The sequence below is a fragment of the Astatotilapia calliptera genome, chromosome 12 (assembly GCF_964374335.1).
Source record: "Astatotilapia calliptera chromosome 12, fAstCal68.1, whole genome shotgun sequence".
Taxonomy (NCBI): Eukaryota; Metazoa; Chordata; class Actinopteri; order Cichliformes; family Cichlidae; genus Astatotilapia; species Astatotilapia calliptera.
Window position 1 is genome coordinate 15,723,710 of NC_137433.1, and position 11,403 is coordinate 15,735,112.

Sequence of the window (11,403 nt, forward strand, 5' to 3'; positions counted from 1 at the left end):
TGTGGCCACATGGGAGCTATACTGATATAAATAGTGTGATGTTCAAAATCTTAAACTAAATTTGGGAACCCAAATTCAGTATAATGCAAAAACAGAAGCTGTATAATTTGTATCAACCTTGAAAGTCAATATCTGGAATGAACATTTTTATTCTTCAGCACAGTCTGTTAGGTAGTTTCATTGTAATTTATTTAGTCTTCAGGAATAGCTCTCCAGGATTCTGGAAGGACATCCAAAGCTGTTCTTTGGATGGTGGCTGCTTTTTGTTCCATTCTCTGGCAAGATGATTCCACACTTCTTCAGTAACGTCTTGTTTCTTCAAGACACGACTCTTTGAACTCGTCTGCAGTAGATAGTATTTTAAGTATGCCACTGAACAGGCTGAATCGGAGGGCCAGCTCTGTTCTAGGATGCCCTCTAGACCCAGGGGAGGTGGTGAGTGACAGGAGAATGGTGGCTAAGCTGTCATTCCTGTTGGACAACATCTCCCACCCCATGCAGGAGACTCTAACAGCACTGAACAGCTCCTTCAGTGGCAAGCTGCGGCACCCCTCTTTCCTTCCCACTGCTGTCAGACTCCACAACAAAGACTTCGCAGTATTTTATTCTGTTGTATATAGTATCTTGTTCTTATTATCTTATCCTATTCCAGGGTTTTTCTTATTTTTTGGTACTGTAACTGTGCACTGTCCACTTTCTGCTGTGACACAACAAATTTCTGACATGTGGGACTAATAAAGGTTATCTTATCTTATCTTATCTTATCTTATCTTATCTTATCTTATCTTATCTTATCTTATCTTATCTTATCTTATCTTATCTTATCTTATCTTATCTTATCTTATCTTATCTTACTTCTTCAGCCTTTCACTTGTCCAGTTTCCTCAAATTTCTTAAGGACACACTCCACACCATGTTAAGATATGCCAGGTTGTCACCTTATACTTCTTTGGGAACCACATTGCTGACTCCCAATAATAGTATTTTATGTTTATCAAACTGTGTTATGTTTGGCATATTTTGTAGATTCAACAAAAGAAACAGGAACTAGTAACAAAGTACCTAAAGACACAATTTAAAATTTAATGCCAAATGAAACACGATTCTTTGCTAACTGGTCTGTTATGTGTAAACACAATAGTGGTTCAAGTGTTTTGGCTACAAATAACAGACAGACCGAACTGAAAATGAACCAGAAAGCAGCAGATCTCCAAAAAAAAGAGAGCTTTGAATCACCTTCAGAAAGCCCAGGAAACTCTTGCTCTAGACTACTTAAAAATTAGCAGAAAGTCTGGCTTCTTGGAAACAAAATATAAAGAAATGAGGGGTGAGTCAAGACTTTTGCATGGACCAAATACCAAATTTACAATTTGGTATTATTAGTCTGTCCTTTCCTGCTCTGTCTTTCTCTCATCCTTCTCTGCATCTTCTATATTATACATTCTATATTATGTATTTACACAATTACAGGTCAGGAGAACCTTTTCACACCCTGCTGCCTAAAATGAAGTTCAATTATATAATCTATAACAGTATTATATTATGAGATTATTAAGGGATCTTAATAAATTTCAAAGTGATTCAGCTGTGTTCGACCTACTCACAGCTGCGCATAGGAGCGAACAACGGCCTCTTCCGTTTACTTATGATTATGAGCATCAGTGAATAGCTACTGCAGATCATCGCATTTGGTGTGTTTTATAACAAAGCATATTTATATGTCAGTAAAATAACATTTTTCATATATATACATAAGTCGATCTAAATGTATTAATGTACGCCGGTCTATCGAGTTCCGTGGTGAACATGCGTATGTTTCTGCGCAGGTTTGATCCACCTGAACTGAGTGGACGGTGACAAATGCGGAAGTGTCATGGCGTCGTGCTGCAGAATCATCAACACTGTCATGCAGTGTCCCACACAGCACTGGTAGAAACAGTCTGTAATGACTCTGGGGTTTTGGATTAATATTTCATAAGGACGTCAGAGGGACAATAACGTAAGTAGGCGAGAAAGCACAGCATATGAAAAGTTCGTCCTGAAAGTTAAAACAAAGTCTCCCGTGTCATTGTATTTCACTGGAATGTGGCCACGTGTTGCTGAGGTAGTCTAAAATCATTTCAAAGAATTAAAATGTGTCTGCAGGATCTCTGTTTATAGTGATACAATAACGTGTCAGTAATTTATGTCACAGTGTTATAAGCGCTACTTTAGTAAAAACACAAAAAGTAGAAGCTCAGATTTACATTGTTGTCTGTGTTCAGAACAAAAAGATAATGTATATTACAACGAAATTAATAAGTACATACTACATGAATCAATTATGTCAACAGTATGTTCTGCGGTCTTATAGAGCAGGGTCTATATCTATATTCACCCTTTAAAATCTGAAGTCACATTTAAACATATAATACTATATAATATAAACATTTAATCCTTTTTAACATTAAGATTTTAATTTTAAAAAAATAAGAAAATTCTATTTCAGCTTTCATGCTGCATTGGACCAATGGGACAAGCTGTACCATTTAAAAACAAAAATAAATAAATAAACCAGTAGCTAGTTTAATTGAGTTCTTTTTCTAACTTCGCTCGGTGTTTCACTATGGGAATCGCCTCGGCGACAGACCTGTCGAGCCGTGCTCAGGGCTCCGCCCCCTCGTACTAACACGGCCGACCAGCTCCTCCTAACTCATTCTTGCTTTCTTCCCGTGAGAAACTACTTTGAGCTCCCTCAGCGCATCCAGGCTAACTTGATTAGCTGCTTAACAGTTCTCAGGCGTCCCGTGTAGGAGTACGTCGCCGAACGCAGTTTTTCCGGTTCCAGTTTGGATCGTGCTGAGTAAGTCCTTCGAAAGAAGTGTACTTAGAGTTGCACTGTGGAACAGCAACCGCGTCAGGCGAGCTGTCCCAGCGGTTCCTGGTTTTAGTTAGCGAGGTAGCCGACGTTGTGTGACTCGGGCTAACGCGTTACGGCGAGCTGTTCGTTCAGTGTCCGGCTAGCATTAACTTGTTAGCAGGCCACGAACCACATTAGCGTCTCACTAGCATTAGCTTGTTGGTCGACGTAGGGTTCGGTTAGCATTAAGTTGCTAACGATATTGGCTAGCGGAGTGCAGCCAACGTGTCACGACGAGCTGACTCCCGCCGCGACTAGATCGGATTTAACACCCGCTGCTAGTCCTAGTTACTTACGGGCTAACGTGTCGAGACGAGCCTGGTGTAGCCTAGTCTCACCCCTTTCCGCTAACCATGTCTACGGCTCCTACTCCCGCCAAAAGGTCGGAGCCGAAGGCTAAAGAGGCTGCATCCCGCCCGTGCCCCGCATCATGCGGTGCCACCATCTCGGGCAGGGACCCTCATCCAATGTGCATCGTCTGTATGGGTGCCAAGCATGCTCAGGCTTCACTGGCGGACCCTCAGGGATGCCCACACTGTGCTTTGATGCCAGAGAAAGTCCTGGAAAGGAGGCTGAGAGTAGCAGTAACGAACAGTCAGGACCCCTGCCTGTCGGCTGCTACTGCTACGAGCGATATCCGTCATCCGCGAGCCTCCACAAGCTGGGCGGACATGATGGAAGAAGAGTCCCCGCTCATGCCCCCATCGTTCGAGGACCTCCTCGATCAAAACGTGGGCGAGCCGGGTGGCGAGGACGCGGAGGGCGATGCCGACTCCGACCTCCTCGACCTGGAGGACATGGATGAGGAACAGGAGGATGACTCTACCTTTCCTCCCCAGCAGTCCAGGCCACCGAGTGGGGCTGAAGTTGCACCCCTGGTGGACAGCAATTTGTACGAGGTCTGTAAACGGGCTGCTGCCAAGCTAGGCATCCCATGGCCAGCCGCCCAGGATGCCGAAGGGGCAGAACGTGACTTGTATGACGGCAAGAGGCTCCCACCAGCCTTGCCGCCATCAAAGCAGCTTCTGCCAGCAGTCCCAGCCTGCATGAAAGAAATGAGTCGCTATTGGTCAAGCCCTTTTAAAAGCAAGCTTCCGACCAAGGGCTGCTCTAAGCTTGAGATCCAGGGGATGGGTGAACTGGGGCTGACTGAACCCCCAGCAGTGGAGCCTTCAGTGGCGTATCACCTTCACCCTAACCGCAGGGCAATCTCAGCTTCTTCTAGCATTTCTTTGCCCAACAAGATAGATCGCCTCACGGCATCTATTTATCAAAGGACATACAAATATGCTGCACAGTCAGTGTGCTCGCTTAATGCAGTCACACTGCTATCAGCATATCAGGCAGAAATTCTGGAAGACATGGGCCGTCAGCTTGACTCGGGTTCCCCGAACCCAGCCCTCTGGGATGAAATCTGCGTGGTTAATGATCTCATTCTTCGCTCCTCCAGGGGAGCAGTCCAAGGGTGTGGTCGCGTTATGGGCCTTGCAGTCTCGGGTGAGAGAGCCTTGTGGCTAAACCTGTCAGGCCTGGGTGATGCTCAGAAGGCTGAGGTCATGGATGCAGCCTATGACCCAACCAAGGGTCTCTTTGGCCCAGCCCTGGAGAGAATGAGAGAAACAAGCACCCGCAGAAAGCAGGAGGGTGAAGCATTCAATCTCTGCTTACCCAGAAAACCTAACTCTCAGCCCCAGCAGGTGCCAAGAGCTGGCTTTGCAGCAACAGCAGCAGCTGCGAGAGGGAGACAGAGTGGGGTCAGAATGCAGAGAGGAGCAGGAGGCCAGCAGGGTGCCCACCAGGCCAAGGTAGAGAACCGAAGACCTTGGGGCAAGCATTCCTTTGCAGCAGTTGCTGCAAAGAACAAGCCGTCACACCCCGGAGAGGGAAAAAAGAAGCGGTCAGCCTAGCACACCTGCAGCATTCTGTGTCACCCCTCTTTTCTTCCCCAAAGAGAAGGAAGGTGTTAGAAGGGGTAACCAAATCACTCCAAAGTTCAGGGTCTCCGGAAGTTTCCAGTTCACCAGGAGCACCCTCTCAGTCTCCTCCTCCAGTTCAGGGAGGACAGACTTGTGGACAAATGGCGCAGTGTCACCAAACACTTCTAAACACTCTGTCTGTGTCACCAAGCGCTGCCCAGAGTCACCAGACACTTCACTGTGGTTTGGGGGTAACAAAAGAAATAAAACGTGCATTTCTGCAGCCAGGCAGTTTGCCAAGGGCAGAATGTCTCCCCAGTTTCAAAATAAAAACAAAAGAAAATCACTGCAATTATGTGTTCCCAGCTCACGCTCTTCCCGAGGGGGAGAGCCCCAACTCCTTCCGGGAGACAGGGGTGACGTCACGCTACCGCTTCTTCAGAGGCCCACTCGCAGAGCGGCTGGAGCGGTGGCACGCATGCGCAGTTCATCCCTGGGTCTTGTCAACCATTTCCCATGGTTACAGACTACAGTTTGCGGCAAAACCACCGAGATTCGGCGGAGTGTCAGCTTCTGTGGCCAGTCGCGATTCAGCGAATGTGCTGGAGGAGGAAATATCCTCCCTGTTACACAAACAGGCAATCGGAGCGGTTCCGAGCGAAGAAGCTCAGCAGGGCTTTTACTCCCGCTATTTCCTCATCCCGAAAAAGGATGGAACGTCGCTCCGTCCTATTCTGGATCTGCGTGTGTTAAACAAGCATTTGAGAAAGTACACGTTCAGAATGCTCACACACAAGACGCTTTGTCGCTCAATTCACACAGGCGATTGGTTTGTTACAATCGACCTATCAGACGCATATTTTCACATCGCCATTTATCCTCCACACAGGAAATATCTCAGGTTCGCTTATCAGAGCGTAGCGTACGAGTTTCAAACTATCCCATTCGGGCTATCCTTAGCTCCGAGGGTGTTCAGCAAATGTGTGGAGGCAGCGCTGTCTCCGTTAAGGAACAGCGGCATCAGAATATTTTCTTACATAGACGATTATCTAATATGCTCACGATCGCGCGAGCAGGCGATCAAAGACTCCGAGGTGGTGGTGAATCACCTCACGGAGCTTGGGTTCACTATCAACCTGGAAAAGAGCCACTTGGAACCCGCACAGTTTACAGAGTATCTGGGGCTCAGAATAGACTCCATCTCTTATCGTATCGCACTTTCAGAGCGGAGGATCGCATCCTTCACTCACTGTCTTTCCCGTTTTCAGCTGGGGAAAGTCGTGCGGTTCCGACTCCGTCTTCGCCTCCTCGGCCTCATGGCCTCGGTGATATCGGTGGTACACTTGGGGCTGCTTATGATGAGAGATTTTCAGCGGTGGGTCGCTTCTCTGCAGCTGTGCCCTCGCCGACATCTCAGTCGTGGTGTAAAAATAACGCAGCCGTGTATTGCGGCTCTCCGGCCCTGGAGGAGCCCGACAGCTCTCGTGGCGGGGGTACCGCTCGGGGCAGTATCATCCAGGGTGACGCTGACCACAGATGCATCCCTGTCAGGTTGGGGTGCAACTATGATGGGCAGAGCAGTGAATGGCGTTTGGTCACAGAGACTCACTCTGAATCACATAAATGTGCTGGAGCTCCGCGCGGTGCTCCTAGCCTTACGGCATTTTCTGCCGTATCTCCGGGGTCAACATGTTTTAGTGAAAACAGACAACTCCACTGTAGTTGCTTATATCAACCGCCAGGGCGGCACCCGTTCCCGGCAGCTACACAGGTTAGCCAGGGAAATAATTATGTGGAGCAGCACTCGGCTCCTCTCCCTTCGGGCAACTCACGTGCCAGGAATTCTGAACAGGGGGGCGGACCTCCTGTCCAGAGGAAATCCACTGTTCGGAGAATGGAGGCTTCACCCACAGGTGGTGGAGCAGATTTGGCAGAGATACGGCCGGGCTGCCGTAGATCTCTTCGCCTCGTGAGAAAACACACAGTGCCCCCTGTTTTTCTCCCTGTCAGACGCACACGCGCCACTGGGCGTAGATGCGCTGGCCCATCCTTGGCCAAAAACTCTGCTGTATGCTTTCCCTCCCCTCAGCCTGATCTCCCCAACACTGATCAGAGTGAGGGATCAGGGGCTGTCTCTGATTTTAATAGCTCCACGGTGGCCATCCAAACACTGGATAGCAGAAATCATCCAGCTTCTGGTGGACGAGCCATGGCCACTCCCCATCCGCAGGGACCTTCTGTCTCAGGCGCGGGGGGAGATATACCATCCCCATCCAGACCAGGTTGCTCTCTGGGCCTGGCCCGTGAAAGGTGGAATTTGAAGGCAGCAGGCATGCCTCCGAAGGTTATTGAAACCATTCAGAATGCCAGAGCCTCCTCCACCCGTTCCATTTACAGCAGTAAATGGCGTGTTTTTGAAGAGTGGTGCCATGAAAAGCAGATTATCCCTTTTCAGTGTTCAGTGGTGGAGCTGTTGTGTTTTCTTCAAGACTTGCTGGACAAAAGGAAAGCTTTTTCCACTATAAAGGTCTATTTAGCAGCTATTTCAGCCTGCCACGTGGGGTTTGGTGATAAACCTGCTGGGCAGCACCCCCTTGTAGGTCGCTTCATGAGAGGAGCGCGTCGAACGCTCCCAGTTTCTAGACCACTGGTCCCTTTATGGGATCTGTCAGTCGTTTTAGACGCCCTCTCCCACCACCCCTTTGAGCCTATTGGGGCAGTGGGGTTGAAGTTTCTCTCTCTTAAAACCACTCTGCTGTTGGCTCTAACCACAGCCAAGCGAGTTAGTGAATTACAGGCTCTGTCTATTCACCCCTCTTGTTTCACTATGGGAATCGCCTCGGCGTGACCAACTACGGAAGCTCCAATGACACCACGTCTGTCTATGACAGACCTGTCGAGCCGTGCTCAGGGCTCCGCCCCCTCGTACTAACACGGCCGACCAGCTCCTCCTAACTCATTCCAAGCAGATTTCTTTCCGTGCCTAAGCAAGGAGGGAAGTGTTGGTGAAACACCTCACTCTGTTATCAAAGAACCAGGGATTACGTTAAGTAACCCAACGTTCTACAACATACTTCTAAATTGGAAAAATAAAGCTCCCCCAACTCACTCTGCCTTGTTAAGAGACACAATGTATCATTTACAGTTGGAGAAAATTACATTTTCATTGAGAGATAATGTTAAACAGTTTTTAATGTTAAACATTTCATTTGTTCTACAGACAGGCAACCCAACATTTAGCTTCATCATTATTAGGATTTTTATGCGTGATATCTGTTTGTAGACTTATATAATTGTATGTAATTATACATGTATATTGTATATTGAGGTAGGATCAAATGAGTTTACCTTTAAGTCTGTTTGTACCAACCCTTTCTTTATCTCATTATTGTTTAAAGTGTATTTTGTTGTTATTTTAGTCATGTTCAAAATAAATCAATCATTCAGTGGAGAAAGAAAAAAAATATATATATATGTCTCATTTTCAAGACCTATTCTACTTACCAGTTCCAGTCTTTGTGGAAGTAGAGTTTAAAATGTGCTAAGAGGCATAAGTACCAATGTAAAAATGTTCATACATAAAGTAAATATAGCTAAACAGTTAAGAGTAATCAATAGGCAGTAGCAGTAAGTAGCCTTGCAAGGCCAATTTGGCCATGTCCACATAGTGTGATTGGTAATCTGATCCAGGACTGTAACCATTGGCAATCGGCATGCTGACTGTTGAAATGTATGTTATATATAAATATGAGAATGTTATAAGAAACAATGTTAATATTTGTAATATCCATCCCATGGTCGATCCCCTGCCTTTGCCCCAATTCAGGATGTCGGACGCAGGTTCAGGCGACCCTGCTGGTCGGGTGCCGACTCCTGGAGGGAGCGGTAACAAAGGACTCCTGATGAGCCGTCGCCCGTCAGCTGGCATCTCTCCTGGCCGCCTCCCCACGATGCGATCCAGAGACCTCACATTAGGAGGAGTGAAGAAGGTCTGACATGCCTCTGTTTCACTAACTCACTCGCTTCATTTAACAACAACAACAGAAAAAAAAAGCGCAAATGGATACTTTAAATGAATACATTTGTTGTCTCATCTCTTGCATTTATCGTTCTTCTTTTTACTCTTTAGAAAACGTTTACACCCAACATTATTGGCCGAAAAGTTAAAGAAGAGTAAGTTCCCGAAGCGCTAAATAAATAAAGTGCAGACATCCAAAGCCAGCTGTTTCTTTGACTGTTATTTTCTCACACTAGAACAAAAGTTGAAGATGGGCAGAGGAGAGAGAGGAAGGAAACGGATCGAGGTCGGGGTCCCAGAATGAGAGGCAGGGGCCGAGGCCATCAAGAGCTCATCCAGTCGCACTCCATTTTTGAACAGGGGCCCGGAGACATGATGATGAAAAAGAGAGGTGGGAGACCCGGTGCTCCTCACGCATCGTTTACGTGTGTGTCTTACAGAGTCTCTATCGCACCAGCATAATTCTGTGTCACCCACACACACAGGCGGCTATGAAAGCGAGAGAGACGCTCCAAGCATGGGACCCTCGCCCATCATTAATATCAAAAAGGAAAAGCGAGAGACCGAGGAGGAGACCAAAGAGATCCTGCGCAAGCTGGAACGAGACAACGTGAGTCTCTTGGTTTTCACTCGTCTTTGTTTGCGTAACTAAATACGTACAATTTCATTTATATAGCACCTTTAGAATAAGACCTAAGGGACTTGCTTGGGTCATATAGCTGTAAAACATTCACTGATGTAACCTGGTTCTAGTCCATGATGAGCTCTAGTCAGAACGACAATCTTGAAATGGGCTCCGAGTTCAGCGGGGAGCCGGTGCAGCTGGATCAACAACGGTTTAAATGTATTTAGAAGATTTAGTCTGAATCCTCGCTGCAGGTTTTTGAACAACCTGCAGATGTTCCATGGGGTTTTTGCTTAGACAAGTAAAGGATTATATCTTTTTCCCAATGCTTATTGTGTTCTTTTAGTTTGTGGATGATCCCTTCCTGCGGAGTGAGAAGAGGAGCTGCCCTGTCCAGCTCCCCCTCGCTGTGTCAGGATGGGGATTCAAGGATGAATTTAGTGACGCTTCTATTAAAAATGAGAAGAAAGAGGAGGATTGTGAACCAATGGAGCCTGCAGCTGAAGGTAAATGTTTGTACCTGCGTTGGACTCAGAACTTGTTTAATTTCCTTTGCAGCATCATGAAATTAATCGTAACTTTGTCTTCAGTGAAACAAGAGCCAGAGGAAATTGAAATAAAGAAGCCCGAGGCAACTTGCAGGCCTCCTCCTCTCCCCGAGCCCGAAGTACTCCCTGACCTGCTGCACAGATGGAGTCTGAGCAAAGTGGAGGAGCTTTTCTTCATTCAGCTACCAGACTCGCTGCCCGGCCAGCCTCCCACAAAAGAGCACAAGCCGGTGAAAACAGAGGTGCAGTCAGAGGATGGGCAGTCTGTGCTCCTGAAAACAGAATCAGAGGTAAGCATACAGCTGGGGTCCAAGTTTAAGTCCACGATGTCGTCGTGTTCTTCTGAGTAGGTGGTGTTTTTATACCAAACAGGAGGAGAAAGCTGAGGACAACAGCTGCAATCTGAAGGATCTGCGGGAGGGTGTTGTGGGAAAGATGCTGGTACGCAAGTCTGGCCGAGTGCAGCTCATACTGGGGCAGGTGACGCTCGATGTGTCTCTAGGAACATCCTGCTCTTTCCTGCAGGTACAACACAAATTTATTTCTTTGAGGATTTTTTATGTCTTTTTCTGAGTAATGTATTTATTTCCATCTTCCAACATTCTCCTCCGATCTGTTGTATTTGCACGATAAAAACATTTCTGACGCGCTTTTCCTTCCATCCCTTCTATTCACAGGAACTTGTCTCTATCAATACAGAGGGGAAAACGGGTAACTTGACTGTATTAGGGAACGTCAAACACAAAATGGTTTGCTCACCGGACTTTGAAGCTCTGCTGGAGAGCAGTTCTTGATGCTCATCAGAGGAGCAGGCGACTGATCCTCCTCAAGTCCGATGGACACTTGCGGAGAAGTTGACAAAAGGCTAGATACTACAAGGCTGCTGCACCCGTAAGGCTTACAAGTAGAGAGGTAGCTGGCTGAGATTTTGTGTTTACAGAGTGGTTATAAAACACTATCTATAATTAGGAAACAAAAGTTTTATTTTCTCTCATTCATAGAGTTTATTAATTCATGGTTGTAAGCTTGAATGACGTGCCAAGTATCAGTACCATTTTTCCTTCTCTGTATCTGAAATTACTTGAAAAGACTTTACATGGATGTAAATGTGTGAATAAAAAGGGTCTGTTTTTGTTATCAAAGTATTTTCAATTGTTTAAAAGTTGGTTTGTGGAAATTACAAAAATAATTACTTTCTTTTTGTAGATAAAAATATATATATATTTAAAAAAAACATAAACAACAAAGGCTTTATTTTTTGTTTTGGGGGAATTTGCTATTACGTGAAGAGTAATATTAGAAAAGGTGTATTAATTCTATCATTCTGATGCAGTACAAATGGCAGGTTTGTACTAATATTTCCTATTTTGTTTAGTTGTGGTCAAAAAAATTTAAAT

The 11,403-nt window shown here is 46.1% G+C and overlaps 1 protein-coding gene across 2 annotated transcripts; it reads left to right on the forward strand.

Moving 5' to 3' along the window:
- Positions 1–1,839: 1,839 nt before the first annotated feature.
- polr3d (polymerase (RNA) III (DNA directed) polypeptide D) lies at positions 1,840–11,151 on the forward strand. Of its 2 annotated transcripts, none has more exons than XM_026188322.2 (9): positions 1,840–1,999; positions 8,642–8,804; positions 8,945–8,988; positions 9,070–9,224; positions 9,319–9,443; positions 9,805–9,964; positions 10,049–10,296; positions 10,379–10,531; positions 10,684–11,151. In XM_026188322.2, the coding sequence occupies exons 2-9, from the start codon at positions 8,643–8,645 to the stop codon at positions 10,798–10,800; spliced, it is 1,164 nt and encodes a 387-aa protein (XP_026044107.2). In that variant the 5' UTR covers positions 1,840–1,999; position 8,642; the 3' UTR covers positions 10,801–11,151. The 2 variants fall into 2 exon arrangements, with proteins under 2 accessions (XP_026044107.2, XP_026044108.2); XM_026188323.2 differs by lacking the exon at positions 1,840–1,999 and adding an exon at positions 2,695–2,842.
- The last annotated feature ends 252 nt before the right edge of the window (positions 11,152–11,403 follow it).

What these genes read in the sequence shown, in the direction of transcription:
- polr3d (XM_026188322.2), top strand. Translation starts at nt 8,643, where the DNA reads ATGTCGGACGCAGGTTCAGGCGACCCTGCTGGTCGGGTGCCGACTCCT. An exon ending in CATTAGGAGGAGTGAAGAAG is followed by an intron (nt 8,805 to 8,944) that starts GTCTGACATGCC and finishes TTTACTCTTTAG; the next exon opens with AAAACGTTTACACCCAACAT. An exon ending in AATGGAGCCTGCAGCTGAAG is followed by an intron (nt 9,965 to 10,048) that starts GTAAATGTTTGT and finishes CTTTGTCTTCAG; the next exon opens with TGAAACAAGAGCCAGAGGAA.